Here is an 18,651-nt window from a genome sequence, read left to right on the forward strand (position 1 = left end):
TAAGTTGAAATGATGAAACTTTTATTTTTTATTGAAACTTGTTTTTGTTTTTAAGAATCTCATTATTTTTTCAATAATCAAATAAAGTATTTTTCACATGGAAAGGGGGCTTTTTGAAAGATAAAGACAAATCTCATTATATTTGTTAAAATATACATTTTATTACATAAAATTTAGGATTAAGAAACTTGTAGATCAATAAGTGATTTATTAAACATAGAAATGTAGCGTTTTTTGTTGTACTTGATCAATTTATCATGTGGTATTATGACCTTTACCAGAACGAGAAACTGACCTGTCAAGACCGGTTTCCTGCCTACATGACCAACATCGTGATGATGCTGTTGATGGTGAGATTCTCCTCCTGTCACTCAAGATCCTTCGTTCATTCAACCTGTCACTCCTCGCTCATCAGATCGGTGTGACCTTCGCCATCGTGTTCGGGGTCATCATCTACCGGATCTCCACCAAGGCCGCCCTGAACATGAGCTCCAACCCCATCACCAGGAACAACGCGCAGCTGACGGTCAAGACTACGGCGGCCATCATCAACCTGGTGGTCATCCTCATCCTGGACGAGGTGTACGGAGCTGTGGCGCGCTGGCTCACCGTGCTGGGTCAGTGTCTTCCTGATCATGAGACGGATCGTGTTCTACTGCGTAATACTACGAAGACTAGCAAAGTAATACTACGAAGCTTCGGGAATGAGTACGATGAAGTATGACAAAGCCTTGCAGAGTTATGCTCCAACGTTTTACGGAGTGATACAACAAAGCCTCGCAGAGCATAATACAATGCCTGCTTGAGTAGTATTAGTAGTGAAGCCTTGCAGAGTACACTTCAATGCCTCGTGGAATAATAATACAGACTCCCAGGAGTTATACTGCGAAGGCTTGTGAAGTAGTATAAAAAAAACCTTGGGGTGTAATACTATGAAGCCTCATTAAGTAATGCTACGAAACCTTGGGAATTAATACAATAAAGTCTCGCTGAGGAGTATTACCGAGCCTGGCAGAGTATACTAGGAATGCTCACAGATCAATATTGCAAAGCCTTGTGGAGTTATACTCTGAAGTTTTGCGGAATAATACCACAAAGCCTTGCAGAATATAATACGATATCCCTTGGAGTAGTGTTAGGAAGCCTTGTGGAGTAATACTACAAAGTCTTGCAGAGTAATACCACAAAGCCTTGCGGAGTAATTCTCAGAGCCTCGTAGATTATTACCACAAAGTCTTGTCGAGTAATACCACAATGTCCTTTGGAGTAATACTACACAGTCTTGTGGAGTAATACCACAATGTCTTGTGGTGTAATACCACAATGTCTTGTGGAGAAATACCACAGTGTCTTGTGAAGTAATACCAGATGTCTTATGGAGTAATACAACAATGTCTTGTGGAGTAATACCACACAGTCTTGTGGAGTAATACTACAATGTCTTGTGGAGAAATACTACAAAATATTGTGGAGTAATACCACAAAGTCTAGTGGAGTAATACCACAATGTCTTGTCGAGTAATACCACAAAGTCTTGTGGAGTAATACCACAATGTCTTGTGGAGTTATACCACAATGTCTTGTGGAGTAATACTACAATGTCTTGTGGAGAAATACTACAAAATATTGTGGAGTAATACCACAATGTCTTGTGGAGAAATACTACAAAATATTGTGGAGTAATACCACAATGTCTTCTGGAGAAATACTACAAAGTATTGGTATTTTAAGTATACATTTTATTGAGTATTGTTTTGATTGTTTAAGCGCTTTGTGACCCTGGTCTGGAAAATGCTCAACAAATTACTTACTTACGTACAAAGTCTTGTGCAGTAATACTACAAAGCCTTGCAGAGTCATACCATGGAGCCTCATGGAGTTGTTTTACTGTTGTGTGATGGTGCCAGACTATAAAAGTTGAATTTCCTCACTCCTGCTTTAGATCTTAAACATTTTGACGTCTCTAACTCAACTGGATCCTTTTTTTAAAGACGTAAATTATTCTTGCATCCGTCACATGATTAACGAGAGTAAGACGTCATGTGAGTAACTTTTCTTTCAGAGGTTCCAAAGACAGACAAGAGTTTTGAGGAGCGTCTGATTTTCAAGACCTTCATCCTCAAGTTCTTCAACGCTTTCACCCCCATCATCTACATCGCTTTCTTCAGAGGAAGGTGAGACGCTCCGCTGACCCCGGGTCAGCAACACTTACTCGTGCTTCCTCTCGTCCAGGCTGGTGGGAAGACCCGGCAGCTACCTGTATGTCTTCGAGTCCTTCAGAATGGAGGAGGTATGAAGAAATACTTCTCTCTTCTGTGAATAGAAGTTAATAGTTGTGAGTCAATTTTTGTTGTTGTATATCATATTTTTTATCTTTCTGTTAAAAAAGGAAAATCAAGTAATTGTCATCAAACATTAACAAAAAAGACCCAGGAGAAGAAGAAAATGCTATAACAACCGTTAAATAATCAAAATACAATTTATTTTACAAAACACAGTCAAGTTTGCACAATTCACATTTTTACAAACATGACCACAAGATGGCAGCAGAGTTCCCTCTCTAAGCCCAAAACTCTTTAAATCCGAATCGCAATAAACGAGGATGTGCACAACAGGGTTGCGGCCAGACACACAAACCATAAATGGAAAATTTAACAAAATAAAGCTGACGAAAAAAAAAGAGTTATAAAAGGCGCTGACAAAAAAGTGTCAGTTAAAATCCTATAATAAAATGACGCAGCCATATATCCAATGGATGAATGACGGAGTGTCAGGCAGAGCTGTAAGATGAGCTGACAACGGTCTGTTGAAAATACAGTGTATAAGTCGACGATTGGTAGATCGTGTGTCCCTAAAACGTCCTGATGAGTTCTGCATGGAATTGCCTTTTAAACTACCGGCAAACTTTTTGTGAAACAGGAAAACGACAGGAACCGTCTCGACAAATCAAAACGTCAAGATAGAGAATCGTTATAATTTGAAGAAATATTAATTTTCCCTGTTAAATTCTGTTTAAAATGCCAATGTAAAAAAACACATGATGGATGTTCCTTCTATCTTTCAGTGTGCACATGGAGGTTGTTTGATGGAGTTGTGCATCCAGCTGAGCATCACCATGTTGGGGAAGCAGCTGATCCAGAACAACCTCTTTGAGATCGGGATACCGTGAGTGACACGTTAAACACATGTTAATGCTGTGTTAGATCGCCAACAATTATCGCTAAACTACGATATGTTGTTTTTTTTCCTGCTCCTCAGAAAACTGAAGAAGTTGATCCGCTACATCCGGACCAAACGAGGAACCTTCCAGGAAGAGGAGCGTCAGAAGAAGCTGCAGAGATACGAGACCGACCACTTCCTGGAGCCGTTCGCAGGACTCACGCCCGAATACATGGAAATGAGTGAGAAACACGCGACGCTCATGCTAGCAGTGGTCCTGTGGTGACGTGTCTCTCCGGCGTCTCCAGTCATACAGTTCGGCTTCGTCACGCTGTTCGTGGCCTCCTTCCCGCTCGCGCCTCTCTTCGCTCTGCTCAACAACATCATCGAGATACGACTGGACGCAAAGAAGTTTGTGGCGGAGCTGAGGCGACCTGTGGCGGCTCGAGCCAAAGACATCGGTGAGTCCAGTGGTTTTAATGTAACGTCACCTCGGTTCATGTTTGCGCGCTCGCAGGGATCTGGTACAACATCCTCAGAGGGGTCGCCAAGGTCGCCGTCATCATCAACGTACGTGTTCAACACACACACACACACATGCATATACATGCACATACACACAGGTACATACACACACAGGTACATACACATACATACATATAAACGCACATAAACACACATGCACATACACACATGTACATACACACACATGCATATACATGCACAAACACACATGTACATATACACACAGGTACATACGCATACATACCAGGATTATTATTTTATTATTATTTATATTTATTATTATTATTGTATTATTTTTTATTGTTTATGAAAAATTGCTGGCTATTGTAAAAAAACAATTTCCCAAAGGAGACCTCCTGAGGGATCAATAAAGTTTTACCTTACCTTACCTTACCTTACCTTACCTTATACATATAAACGCACATAAACACACATGAACAAACACACACGTACATACACACACATGTACACACACATACATGAATATAAATGCACAAACACACACATACATAAACACACATGTACGTACACATGTACATAAACACACATGTACATACACACACATGTACAAACATGCATATACATAAGCACCCAGATAAACACATATGTACAAACACACAAGTGTATATGAACACACATGTACAAACACAAACATCTACAAACACACATGTACATACACAGACAAGCATTTATACACACATAGACACACATGTAAATACACACACATGCATACACAACCATATGTACAAACACATGCACACATGCATTTACACACACATGCTTAAAAACACATACATGCATAAATACACAAACATACCCACATGCTAACAAAGGCACAAATACACAAACACATACACTCACTCATATATAAACACATATACACACACACAATAGCGCATACTCCCAAAAACATACCTACGTTCACACACATACACACAAAAATAAATACACATGCATATACAGACAAACACACATAGACACGCATATAAACACACACAGCAAATACACACACACAGAGACACACACAGTTAGTGTCAGTTCTTGCATCATTTGTCGACTTCAAACACGTTTTCTCTTCCATCAACTTGTGTTTAAAGATTCTTTCCAGAACAAACGTGTGTCTTGTGTTTCTCAGGCGTTCGTCATCTCCTTCACCTCAGACTTCATCCCCAGGATGGTTTACCAGTACATGTACAGTCTTGACGGCTCCATGCACGGCTTCGTCAACCACACGCTCTCCTACTTCAACGTCACTCACTTCCAGAGCGGCAAAGAGCCGAACCTGCAGCAGCTCGGCTTCCACGTGGAGATGTGTCGGTGAGAAGAAACTCTCGTGGACCTGAGGTTTATCAGTGCCATCAAAATATTGAAACTTTGATTATTGTTTTTAAACATTTCATTATTATTTTTAATAATTGAATGAAATTATTTTATATTGAAAGGTTGAAAAAAAAAAAAAGAATAATTAAACAAAAAAGAAATATTTGTTAAAAGTTTTTTTTTTGTTGTATTTTTATCATTCTTTTCATAAAAATAACACACAGATATGGATCTTCTAATCCCCATATATCAGATATATATATTCTAAATTCAATATACTTTAATTAGTAGCCATTTCAATTCAATATAAATTGATATAATTGTGTCACTAGACAATATCAAATGAGCACCGAGCTACTTGATCAAACTTTCTTTTTTTCGTTTAATTCAAAAGGCTAAAAATAAAAAATATATAAATTGCATCCATCCATCCATCCATCCATCATCCATCCATCCATCCTTCCATCCATCCTAGACACCAAAAAAAATTAAACTATTTTTTTTTAATTTAAAATAATTTAATTCAATATTCTGATGTCACTGATATACTTCCATAAATGTTGAATATCAAGAATTCTTGAAAAAACTCTATTTAAATTATTTAAAGACGTATTTGTGCACCTAAGATGTTTGAATGTGTCCATGTGTGTGTGAGCAGGTACAAAGACTACAGAGAACCTCCGTGGTCAGAACATCCGTACGAGATCTCTAAAGAGTTCTGGGCAGTTCTGGCCGTTCGACTGGCTTTTGTCATCGTGTTCCAGGTACGAGGAGGAATCACTCAATCATCTTGAATCACCTGTGATGTTGAAGCCACTTTATTTTGCTGAAAATATTTGATTTAATTATTTTAAAAAAGATAATGATTCAACTTTTTCTTTTTTTTAATTTAATATTGTTTTTAATAGGTTTAGATTTTTTTTTAATATTGAATTTGAAAGGCTTCGAATTGTATTTAATATTGTATTTAAAAGGTTTACATATGTTTTTAATATTAAATTTAAAAGGTTTTAAAAATATATATATTGAATTTGAAAGGCTTCCAATTTTTTAATATTGAATTTAAAAAAATGTATATTGAATTTAAAAGGCTTTCCTTTTTTTAAATATTGAATTTTAAAGGTTAAAAAAAAAGATATGTATTGAAAGGCTTTCAATTTTAATATTACATTTCAAATGTTTCGAATTTTTTAATATTGAATTCGTAAGGCTTCGATTTTTTTTAAATATTGTATTTAAAAGATTTAAAACAAATTCTTTATATTGAATTCGTAAGGCTTTGAATTTTTTAATATTTTATTTAAAAGCTTTAGATTTTTTTTAATATTGAATTTAAAAGGTTTTAAAAAAAAATCTTTATATTGAATTCGTAAGGCTTTGAATTTTTTAATATTTTATTTAAAACGCTGCGAATTGAAAAAAATTGAATAATTGAAAAAAATGTATAACGAATTGAACATTCAATATTCATAGTAAAATGTGAAAAATAGTTAAACTTCATCATCATCTGATTCGATTACTCATGTCTGTCTGGACTTCTACATCTTATTAAGTTGAAATTTTAACTTGTCTTGGAAAGAAGGACATTTTAACTCAATTATAACACATTTTTAACAATTTGACAACGTTTAAAACACAGTAAACCAACATCAAGTGTCATATAATCGTTTAAGCTGTGTTTCCCCCGGGTTCTCCTCCGTCCCCTCCAGAACGTGGTGATGCTGATGAACGACATCGTGGACTGGCTGATCCCCGACATCCCCAAAGACATCAGCCTGCAGATCCACAAGGAGAAGATCCTGCTGGTGGAACTCTTCATGAAGGAGGAACAAGGCAAGAGCCAGAGCTTCGACGGCAAGACCCCTGCTGGCCACGCGGTGAACTGCAGCCGGAACAACAACAACTCAACAGCGCCCCCACAGACTCACACACAGCAGCACAGCAACAGTTTCTGACCGCGGCCAGACTGACCCTCGGAACATTCCAGAACTGTGGAGTCACTGGTCGGACCGGACGCCAATTATTATCTCACTCTGGATGATTTATTTACTTTATTTGTTCATATTGGGATACAAATAAAATCTTCACACAACATAAACGTCATTTCTATAATATCTCAGCACATGAAGTCAGTAAGTTGATCGTTTATGAGTCATTTTGAAGTTTTTGATAAATAGATAATATTTATTTAATATTGTCTTGAATTAACCTTTACAACTAATATTTACCATAACATTGACAGGAATTACTTTTTAATTTAAATATTTTTTTAATTCACATGAATTAATGAATTAATCATTCTCAACATTTCCAAATGTTACTTCTACTACTACTTCTATATTTACTACTAATTCTACTTATAATTCTACTACTCATTTTTCTTCTTCTACTTCTACTTTTACTACTAATTCTACTACTTATTTAATTCTACTACTACTTCTACTTTTACTACTAATTCTATTACTACTTCCACTTTTACCACTAATTCTAGTACTACTATTTCTACCACTACTAATTCTACTTTTACAACCAATTCTCCTGCTACTTCTACTACTTCTAATTTTACTACTAATTCTATTACTACTTCTACTTTTACTACTAATTCTACTACTACTTCAAATTGTACTACTAATTATATTTCTACTTCCAATTCTACTACTGTTTTTTTCTACTTATACTACTAATTCTACTAGTACTTTTACTACTTATAATTTTACTACTTATTATACTACTACTTATACTTATACTACTAATTGTACTTATACTTATACTGTTACTACTAATTCTAATACTACTCATGCTACTAATTCTTCTCATACTTCCACTACTAATTGCACTACTTCTTCTACTCTCACTACTACTTTTTGTACTCTCACTACTAATTCTACTACTACTTCTTCTACTTCTACTACTACTACTACTTCTTCTACTCTCACTACTACTTATAATACATATATTTCTTCGACTACTACTTCTACTTCTTCTACTAATTCTACTACTTCTTCTACTCCCACTACTATTATTTCTTCTACTTCTACTATTAATTCTTATACTACTTATTCTAATTCTACTACTACTTCTACTACTTCTTCTTCTACTCTCACTACTACTTATAATACGTCTACTTCTTCGACTACTACTTCTACTTCTTCTACTTCTACTACTACTTCTTCTACTCCCACTTCTATTATTTTGTCTACTTCTACTAGTAATTCTTATTCTACTTCTACTACTTCTCATACTACTAATTCTACTACTACTTCTACTCCCACTACTACTACTTATTCTACTTCGACTACAAATTCTACTTTTTTATTATCACATCGGTATTTTTTCCTACATGCCATCATTTCAACTGTTTCCACTCATTTTTACTTTGAATACTAATTCAATACTCCCAAGTATTTCAGTTTACACATTCGGCCAATTCTTCTCGATATTTTTTTCCACTATTTACAATGTTCCCTTCTCTTTTCTAAACATCTTAATGTTATTACATTTTTGTGTAACGATCAAAAAGTTATTGCTATTGTAATGTTTAAATATTTGTATTTACTGAATTTTCTGAATTGTTTTCTCACCAGCATTGAGTCGTTTGAACCTTCGTCACTGATCCTGAGACTTTCCACATAAAATAACCCAGCTGTGCTGCTGCGTCACTGACACACACACACACACACACACACACACACACACACACACACACACACACACACACACACACACACACACACACACACACACACACATACACACACACACACAAAGGGAGACCAGAATCCCTCAGACTGTCGGAGGAGAAGGAGTCGTCATGTCTGCCTCTCTGCTGCTCTGTCTCTCGGCGAGTGTGTTGGTTCTGACCCACAGTCGGGCGGCGCTGCAGATGGACGTCCTGACGGGAAAAGCTCTGAGTCTTAACGAAATGTTCCGGGAGGTGGAGGAGCTGATGGAGGACACTCAACACATCCTGGAGGAGGCGGTGGACCAGGTCTGTCTGCGTGTCACCACTCACACTATCAATAAAGTTAGCACGAATGATTCAAAGTAGTTTTTTTTCTAGTTTTAACCTCGTCTGAACTGTACGAGCTTCTTTACTTGAACTTTGACCACTTTAAAAATGTTTACATTAAAATCACCTTCAAGTCTAATATGATCAATACTACTGTTATTTAATTTAATTATAGTTGAAATAAAAGATTGTACTGTGAGCCGTGACCATTAAGAGACGCTCCGTTGAACACGACACTTTAAGATTGAACAGAAAGAAGAAGAAGGTGATGAACGAGTGAACGAGAGTGAGGGAAGACAGATGAGCAGAGTGAGTGATGGAGAAGAAGAAGAAGAAGAAGAAGAGGAAGACACCAATGAAGATGATGGATGTGTTGAATAGGGACATGAAGATAAAGTGAAAGTTAAAAAAAAACAATTGTGTCGAGCCGTGATAGTAAAAATGATCGTTATACAAATAACATTTTCATTCATAGTTTAATATTACATTGTAATTACAATAGTGGTATAAAAATCAGTGTTGTTGAACACTGTATCAATATTTATATTTAAATCAATATTTGAGTATAATTTGTTTTTTAATTAACAATTCAAATGCAAATATTTGTGTTGCGTCTAAACTTCCGGCCACTAGATGGCAGCAGCCATGACGTCCTCCGCAGCTATTTGATCAGCTATTTGATCAATGATCAATCGGCGATGACTGAGGACGAGCGGATACATTCAACTCAAGCAGCTTTTTAAGATGAAGTTAGGACATATTTTGGTTTCAAAACAAACCTTTTTGTTGTGATTAAACTTCCGGCCACTAGATGTCAGCAGCATTACTTTATCCACAGCAAATGAAACAATGAAATCCTTGCGATGACTGAGGATGAGAGGATACAGTGACTCCAGCAGCTTTCAAAGCTGATGTTTGGACATATTTTGGTTTTAAAACAAATGAAAGCAGTTACGACTTCGTCAAGAGTCATGTGGTCTGTAAATACTGCAACACCAGAGTCAATACTTTTTTTTAAGTTTGTTCATATTAAACGCTCAACTTAACAATTGTTTGATTATTTTCCACCTCTGTCAGATTAAAAACGAGAGTTCCAGACTAAGTCCAGACTGGAATCTTCCTAATTCTGTGAAGGGCCTGGAGGACGAGGTGGAAGTTACTGACAGAACGATGGAGGTAAAAGTCATTCACGCAGTTTTGATGTTTGACAATGTATGACTATTGTGTTAGATTCAAGGTTCAGGGCAAGTGTTTGTAATTTAATATTTCACCAGATCGTATTCTGTGACTACTGTTAACCAAGATGAGAGAAAACAAGGTTACATTTAGAAACAATATATAATAAATTTAATATTTTAGTGGCAAGGAAATAAGTGTATAAATGTAACAATAGCGTGACATTATAAAAATAAGTTAAAATTAGATATTTTATCATGTACAGAATCAATCTATATACATTTTATTATAACATAAAAACATGTAAATATCATTTTTAAATTATGTTTTCAAATTTCACTCACACATGACAAATAAATAAATAAAATAAAAATATATAAATCAATTCCTGCAACAAATACCTTTAACATTTTTTGTTGAACTAGTAAGTACAAAATTCAATTTCACTAATTTAAATAGTTAGAGTTAGTTAAAAGATGTGGTATGTTGAGATATTTACACTAAGATGAAGTATAGCGAGGATCATTGTGTTTACTTACGATGGGTTATTTGTTAACAATTGTTGTGTTTATTGTAGAATCATTTCAAATGCAAGTTTGAGACACACAAAAACACTTTTATAGCATAATAAGTGCATGAATGAAACATATAAATGTAGTTTTCTGCGTCAGTTTACTGTGTTGCTAGTGATGCTAATACTGATTTTTTTATTTGTCAGTTAAGGAGGAAATCGTAGCACAAAACTTAGTTCGTTTGTAGTTTGAAGTGAAAGATTTTATTGGTTTGAAATGGAGGCTGTAGTTTTTGTCGTAGATGAGAAAAATGTTTCGATGAATCAATGTTTTCGCTGAACGTGACAAACGTTTGTTTCTCGCGACGTTTTGTTATTCGCGTGTCCACGAAGAGTTAAAACTCAGAATCCCAGCCTGGATGGAAACGATGAGCAGCACCGGAGGAAGGATCTGAGCAACTGTTGCGTGAGCGGTTCCAGCGCACACTCCAGCTGACTCACAACCGACTTCACAAAAGTGTGTGACACAAGTTGTGCGTTTGCTGAGGTTCGTCTGCTCCAGAGGTGCGGTCGCTCGTGATGATGTCATCAGGAAAACAGGCCGGCTGGTTTCAAGAGTTCTCTGACAGATCGAGGGTCTTTAGTGTCGAGGCTCTCGCTGAAAACAGGGTTTGATGTGTAACTTTCCTGGCACCGGAACACTAAGTGGTTTTGTTAACTGACTTTAATGATGCCAAGGGAGCTGAGCTAGGAGGCAGGAAGGACGAATGTTTACTCTGAACGCTTCTGTCCACGACACAAGTTACATGGAAAGAAACTTGAAATTAACTTTCGTGTCCAGCCAAACTGGTCTTAGTTTTACAAAAAGTATTGAACTGATCCTGTTTGTTGTCCAGATCCACGCAAAGTCTTGATCCACTTCTGGATGTAACTCCGGTCCACAGTTTAGAGGAGACCAAGAGCCGTTGTCTTCGATTCAGTTCAGATTAGTCAAGATTATATGAAAACACGTCGCATCAAAAATGTACTTATTAAATTACTTTTATTGAAATGTTGTTGAGGTTTTAATTTTATTTACAAATAATAATTAAATTGAATTTTTTTATTTTTATTAAGAGGGTGACTTTTATAAATATATAATACAACTTTTAATGATTGTTTTTTTTATTAAAATGTTGTTGTTTTTTTAAGCATTAAATTATTTGATGAAAAATCGAATAAAATAATTTAGAATATATTGAAATGTTTAGTTTGTTTTCATTAATTAAAATGTTTATTTTGTGTTTTATTTTCATAATTGAGCTAAAATAAATGTTGAAATCATTCTTTTATATATATATATATTCAAAGTCTGATATTTGAATTCCAAAAAACAATATTATACCAACATTTCTATATTGATATATAGAATTTAGAAATTGTGTTTCGCAATTATTGAAATTAATAATATAAAACTCTATGTGTAAAATCATCATTTTTTAAATATTCGATATTCTAAATGTAACTGTTTAAAAAAAATCTACCTTTTACCTTTTTTTCAATCATCAATGTTTGAATATAAAAAAAATATTACATTTAATTATATTTACTGAGATAACATAAGGGTTAAAAATATAATGAATTGCTATAAAAAAAATAAAAAAACTCCCATGTAGAAAATATGTAATTTTTAATATATTTAAAGTAATTCAAAATGGATGACAGCAACAAAAGAAAGTCGACTGTAGATAAAAAAATATATATATATTTTTTATAAATTTGACTGAAAAAAATGTACCATGAATTTAAACATTTACTCAGAGGAGAAAACAAGAAGCAGGTTTATCGGAAAAATTGTGAATATAAAATAAAGTATTTTCTAAAGGAGATAAAGTATAAATACACATCCAAGCTCAGTTTAAAGTATTTGACACGTTTCTAAGCACTAGGTCGAGATCATGTCTAATGAAGCTCACAGTCGTCTCTCGACTCGTGGAAACTGTAATACAGCGTTTTCGATCCCGAGACACCAATAACAGTGTATTTTGTCTGGAAGGAATTAAAAATAATTATAGCTTTCGCTACGACTCGGCTTCCTGGCTCCGCTCTAGTAAAGCTCGAGTCATCGGTGAAACCTGACTTTCTTTCCAGAGACGATTTGTTCCTCATAAAAACGTGAACGAGATGTTTTTGACAGACTTTGAGGCGACATCTGCTAGCATGATTTATCAGCACCAGGACCTAATGTTTAAGATTCAAACTCATTATCTCTAAACAATGAAGAAAAAAAGCTTTAGTCTTTGAGTCGTAAAGTCAAATCTGAGATGCTAAGCTAAAAATGTGCTTCAAGCTAATGTTTTTTTAGCTGCTGTATGTTTTGTGCTGGTAAAGAGATGTTTAAAAAACCTCACGTATCTTAAAAATAAAAAATAAATCAATACATATATTTTCTTAATGTCACACAACTATTATTTATTATTATTATTATTAACAACGTTATCCTGTTAGCTACAGTGTTCAAAATAGATGTGTGCTAATGCTAGGAAGCTAGTGTATTGTTAGCTGCTGAATGTTCTATGCTGGTAAATCTATATTTTATTAACCTCACTTATTTACATATATATATATATATATATATATATATATATATATATATATATATATATATATATATATATATTAATATTAAGTTTGCGTTTTTGCGTTTTGTTAAAAATCAAGGCTGTGAGGCCGGAGATGCTAAGCTAAAGGTGCTGGCTAACAAGCTAATGCTAAAATGCTTATGTTTTGTTGACCACGCGTTGTACTCTGCTGGTAAAGTAATGTTTCATTCACCTCGCTTAAAATTATTACAAATTATTTATATAATATATCATTTTATATATTTATATATATTAAATAAGTTTTAAGATGCTAAGCTAAAAGTGCTAGCTAACAAGCTAATGTTATCTTAGCCTTTCGTGTTGTCTGATGTGTCATTTACTTCAATTGTCTCAATATTAATATAAATTAATGTACTGACATATTTATATATATATTGATTTCAATTTTGAAGAAGGATCCAAATAATAGGTCTGTTGAGGGAACTCTGTAAAAACTGTTTTCTGATGTTGTTTTTAAGATAAAAACCTTTTAATTTAGAGCATACAACCACACAAACAGCAAGAAATTGTAAATTTAAGATCACACCTGTATAATCATCCAAGAATAACCACATAAACAGTAAGAAATACAATTTTTACACTTAGTATTTTGTTAAAAACTAAGTAAAGCCTGTTGAGCCCGAGATGCTAAGCTAAAGATGTTGGCTAACAAGCTAACGTTGATGCTAATTATTAAACTACAGGTTTTAAAGAAGTAAACACAGACTAGATGTGTTCTAGAGAATCATTGATGACTGTTCAAGGAATAAAAAGACACTCCAGTCTTAACCTAAATAAACCGCAAAATTAAACCTCAAATTAACAACATAAATAAAGTTATTTTTAAAGGGGTCTCGTCTGTGCAGGAGTGCATGGTGGACGAGGACTGTGGCGAGCTGAGGTACTGCCACTACAAGATCCAGGACTCCAAGTGTCTCCCCTGTATCCCTACAGACATGGTCAGTGTTCACGGGGTCACCCCAGGCGTCTCTTCTCTGAACCTCTCGCCCTCTTCTTCCAGCCCTGCTCCCAGGACCAGGAGTGCTGCTCGGACCAGAGGTGTGTGTGGGGTCAGTGCACCCTCGACGCCAGCGCTGGCAGCGAAGGAACCATCTGTCAGGGTCAGGGCGACTGCGAGGCCGGACTGTGTTGTGCCTTCCAAAGAGGTGAGACCCCCCCCCCCCCACGTGTTGGATCCTGATAGGAACTAACTGTCGGTGACGCCCTCAGAGCTGCTGTTTCCCGTGTGTAACCCCAAACCTGAGAAGGGCGAGTCCTGTCAGAGTCACCCCAACTTACTGATGGACATGCTGGCCTGGGACCAGGAGGGTCCCCGAGACCACTGCCCCTGCGCGGCTCCACTTCAGTGTCGACCACACAGGTGAGGAGAGAGAAGTGAAAGTTCAATTCAAGTTTATTATTATTTTAATTAATTTGCCTTTTTGACAGTAAATTAACATTTCTGTTATTTAAATACAGTTAATAATAATAATAATAAAATAATATATATTTTTCTTTATAGATATTATGTATTAAAATGAATGGTCACCAGCCAGGGTCTTTTTGAGCTGGTCCCAAATCCGGATAAATGTAGAGGGTTGTGTCGAGAAGGGCATCCGGCCTAAAATCTGTGCCAAAACCAAATATGCGAATCAAAACCATGACTTACATACCGGATCGGTCGAGGCCCGGGTTAACAACAACCGCCATTGGTGCCCGATAACCTACAGGGCAACAATGGAAATTGGGCTACTGTGGGTCGAAGTCGTAGGAGGAGAGGGCAAAGGCGGGTTCAGAAACAGAGAGAAAATAGGAAATACAAGAGTCTGGGACTCTGAATGTTGGGGCGATGACGGGAAAAGCTAGAGAGTTGATTGACATGATTCAGAGAAAGAAGGTGGATATACTGTGTGTCCAGGAGACCAGGTGGAAAGGTAGCAAGGCGAGAAGCTTAGGTGCATGTTTCAAGTTTTACTGCTATGGTATTGATGGAAGGAGAAATGGAGTAGGGGTTATCCTAAAAGAGGAGTTTGTTAGGAATGTCCTGAAAGTGAAAAGAGTGTCAGATAGACTGATGAGTCTGAAGCTTGAAATTGAAGGTGTGACGTTCAATGTTATTAGTGGCTACGCCCCACAGGTGGGATGTGAATTGGAGGAGAAGGAAACATTCTGGAGTGAGGTAGATGAAGTGATGCTGAATATCCTCAGAGGTGAGAGAGGAGTTATTAGTGCAGACTTCAATGGACGTGTTGGTGCAGGAAATAGAAGGTGATGAAGAAGTGATGGGCAGAATGGCAATGGCTGTAGTGAATACTTTTTTCCAGAAGAGGAATAAACATAGGGTAATTTATAAGAGTGGAGGTAGGAGCACACAGGTAGACTACATCTTTTATAGATGATGTAATCTGAAGATCAGTGACTGCAAAGTAGTGGTCGGTGAGAGTTTAGCAAGTCAGCATAGGATGGTGGTTTACAGGATGAATCTGGGGACAAGGAACACGAAGAGGACAAAGGCAGAACAAAGGACAAGGTGGTGGAAGCTGAAAAGACAGGATTGTTCTATGGTTTTCAGGGAGGAATTGAGAAAGAATCTGGGGGGTCAAGGAGAGCTGCCTGGACGACTACAGCTAATGTCATCAGGGAGACCGGTAGGAGAGTACTTGGTGTGTCGTCTGGAAGGAAAGTAGATAAGGAGACTTGGTGGTGGAATGGGGAAGTGCAGGAGTATATAAAGAGAAAGAGGTTAGCAAAGAAAAAGTGGGACACTGAGAAGACTAAAGAGAGAAGACAGGAGTACAGGGAGATGCAGTGCAGGGTAATGGTAGAGGTGGTAAAGGCCAAAGAAAGGGCATATGATGGCTTGTATGCTAGGTTTGAAAGTAAGCAGGGAGAGAATGATTTATACAGGTTGGCAAAATGGAGAGATAGCGATGGGAAAGACGTCCTTATTGAAGAAAACATAAAAAATAAAAAAAATCATCGTTATTATTAAAGCGTACAATTTTATCAACAAATATTTTAAAGTATATTTTGGTATTAATTAATTATGACGCACACATATTAAATTAAATGAACATAAAACTGCATTTTCCAGCTTTTTTAGTAAATGATCTTCAGTTTGTACAAAAATAATAAACACTTTGTGATGTGTCTCCAAATAAAAACGCTGAAACAGATTTTAAAAGAGACAACATTGATTTGAAGTTGACACGACTGTGCCAAAAACTATTTGGCAGTTGAAGGACAAAAGGACGCACGAGTGGAAAACATTGGAAATCAAACTTATTGCACGACCTTCTGATCTCTCTGGCAACAAGAACCTTGGTGTGAATCCTGGCTTGGGATTTAGGACAAACCAAAAAAAAACAACTTCCCTCCTGACTTTTGATTTATTTATTTTTCTCCGACAGAAACGGAGCCGTCTGTGGTGAATAGGACTTCAGGAGGAGAGAAACAAAGTGTGGAACATTTGAAAAGGTTTTCAAACCATGTACAAGAATGCACTTCTATTTATATCGCGACGAAAGTTGAGTTGGGGGACCAAAGTTCCTCGAGTTCTGGTGAAGTGACACGCACTGAACACTGGAGGGCGCACTTTATCTCCTTTTAATCCGCGCAGGAATTGATCATCGACTTAAATCCAATCGTTTTAAATATTTGAACGATAAAATACTTTTTTGTGTGTAAAGTGTTAAATGTGTTTACAAGGTGTTCTATATTTTGTAGCCGTGGGAGTGTTTTTGAAAACAAACCAACAAAAAATAAGCATTATTAGTTACTATCTTTATGACAGTATCTCCACAAGCATAAATGTAATGTCAACTTTTCTAATAAAGTTCAGTTTGTAACTCATGTTCAACTCATCAGACTGTTCTTCATTCTCAACAAACTGAAGCGGATCACACCACCTGTTGCTATGACAACACAAGAAGAAATGTACAGTACAGAGGAGTAACTGTAAATAGCTTTGAGTTGTACTTCTACTTTGACCTGACTTCTATAAATACATGCTCACTTTTTTAAACAAGAACTTTGACTACTTAAACCTGTACTACTGCATCATGCTCTCACTTTTTTAAAATGTACTTCAACAAACCAGTTATACTACAGCGACCAAAACGTCTATTCAAGTTACCAAGTACTGCCTTAATAATTGTAAAACTATAGCCTTGAGGTGTACTTCTACTTCTACCTGACTTCTATAAATACTTGCTCACTTTTTTTAAACAAGAACTTTGACTACTTCAATCTGTACTACTGCTTCATGCTCTCACTTTTTAAAAATGTACTTTAATACTTCAACTAACCAGTTTTACTACAGCGACCAAAACGTCTATTAGAGTTACTAAATACTTCCTTAATAATCGTACAAATACCACTTTTATTTCAAATATTACTGCAATACACTTGTTACTACCACGGTAGATACTTTTACCACTAAGAAAATACTTTTACAACTGGGTACTTTGACCATAAAGTATGAATCACTGAACATTAACATATAATTTCTTTCAAATCCTTCAAATATTTATTTTTCACTGTTGTGAGTAATTTTACTAGCTGTACTAGTACTCACACATGATACAATCATACATACAAATACTGGATACAACAAAAACTCATTTATTTAGTTAAAATCTTAACTAAAAACGAATCTGTCTAGAACAGCCTTTTTCACTTGATTTTCATTTCAGTTCAGTTCAGTTTATTTAATTTTCCAACTTTTCTGCCAATTTATAAACTTTTCTTTTTCGCTTCTTTGATGTATTTATTTGTTTTAATGGCGTTTCAATGATGTTTTACTATGATTTTCTGTTTTAAATCCATCTGTATGATGACCCAAGTGTCTGGATAGAAAGTTTTCCATAAATAAACTGTATTATTATTATTAATATCAATATATTAATATTAATATTGATATTGATATTGATATTGATATTGATATTGATATTGATATTGGTATTGATATTGATATTGATATTGATATTGATATTAATATTAATAATTTTAATTGTGTTATTATTAACTATTTAATGTATATGATTGTGTGTGTCAAAATTATCCTCGTTATTATTTCTACCAATACTATCCTTATTCGTTCGTCAACTAACACCTTTACACTTTAACACATCTGCTACTAATTCTTCAGATAGTACTACAACTAATTTTATTTTTTATTTTTTTACTCGTGGGAGGAAACTAGAGTTCCCGGATAAACGTGTTGTATTTATCGTATTAAAAAAACAATTCAATAGATTTTGATACAGTATAAAACAACCTTTTTTACCATTTTAAAAAACATTTGATATCGAGAGATGTTTTATTATTTA

General features: G+C 35.5%; 2 protein-coding genes across 3 annotated transcripts in view; both read left to right on the top strand.

Moving 5' to 3' along the window:
• The window catches only part of ano1b (anoctamin 1, calcium activated chloride channel b), a 33,083-nt gene extending 26,016 nt beyond the window's left edge, over positions 1 to 7,067 (top strand). Inside the window, exons 14-24 of the mRNA XM_087797419.1 lie at positions 282 to 350; positions 416 to 617; positions 2,063 to 2,174; positions 2,233 to 2,290; positions 3,065 to 3,165; positions 3,259 to 3,401; positions 3,468 to 3,620; positions 3,677 to 3,729; positions 4,820 to 5,001; positions 5,663 to 5,768; positions 6,714 to 7,067. Coding sequence (XP_087653545.1) covers positions 282 to 350; positions 416 to 617; positions 2,063 to 2,174; positions 2,233 to 2,290; positions 3,065 to 3,165; positions 3,259 to 3,401; positions 3,468 to 3,620; positions 3,677 to 3,729; positions 4,820 to 5,001; positions 5,663 to 5,768; positions 6,714 to 6,959 — 1,425 coding nt within the window. The 3' untranslated portion in view covers positions 6,960 to 7,067. The remainder of the gene's footprint in view (positions 1 to 281; positions 351 to 415; positions 618 to 2,062; positions 2,175 to 2,232; positions 2,291 to 3,064; positions 3,166 to 3,258; positions 3,402 to 3,467; positions 3,621 to 3,676; positions 3,730 to 4,819; positions 5,002 to 5,662; positions 5,769 to 6,713) is intronic.
• Positions 7,068 to 8,776: 1,709 nt separating this feature from the next.
• On the top strand, positions 8,777 to 17,149 carry dkk3b (dickkopf WNT signaling pathway inhibitor 3b). Of its 2 annotated transcripts, XM_087797442.1 has the most exons (6): positions 8,777 to 8,992; positions 10,091 to 10,189; positions 14,188 to 14,280; positions 14,343 to 14,487; positions 14,552 to 14,702; positions 16,732 to 17,148. In XM_087797442.1, exons 1-6 carry the CDS (start codon positions 8,816 to 8,818, stop codon positions 16,754 to 16,756), a joined length of 690 nt encoding a protein of 229 aa, XP_087653568.1. In that variant the 5' UTR covers positions 8,777 to 8,815; the 3' UTR covers positions 16,757 to 17,148. The 2 variants fall into 2 exon arrangements, with proteins under 2 accessions (XP_087653568.1, XP_087653569.1); XM_087797443.1 differs by lacking the exon at positions 10,091 to 10,189 and having other exon boundaries at positions 16,732 to 17,149.
• Positions 17,150 to 18,651: the final 1,502 nt, after the last annotated feature.

The sequence above is a fragment of the Callionymus lyra genome, chromosome 8 (genome assembly GCF_982586985.1).
Source record: "Callionymus lyra chromosome 8, fCalLyr1.hap1.1, whole genome shotgun sequence".
Classification (NCBI taxonomy): Eukaryota; Metazoa; Chordata; class Actinopteri; order Syngnathiformes; family Callionymidae; genus Callionymus; species Callionymus lyra.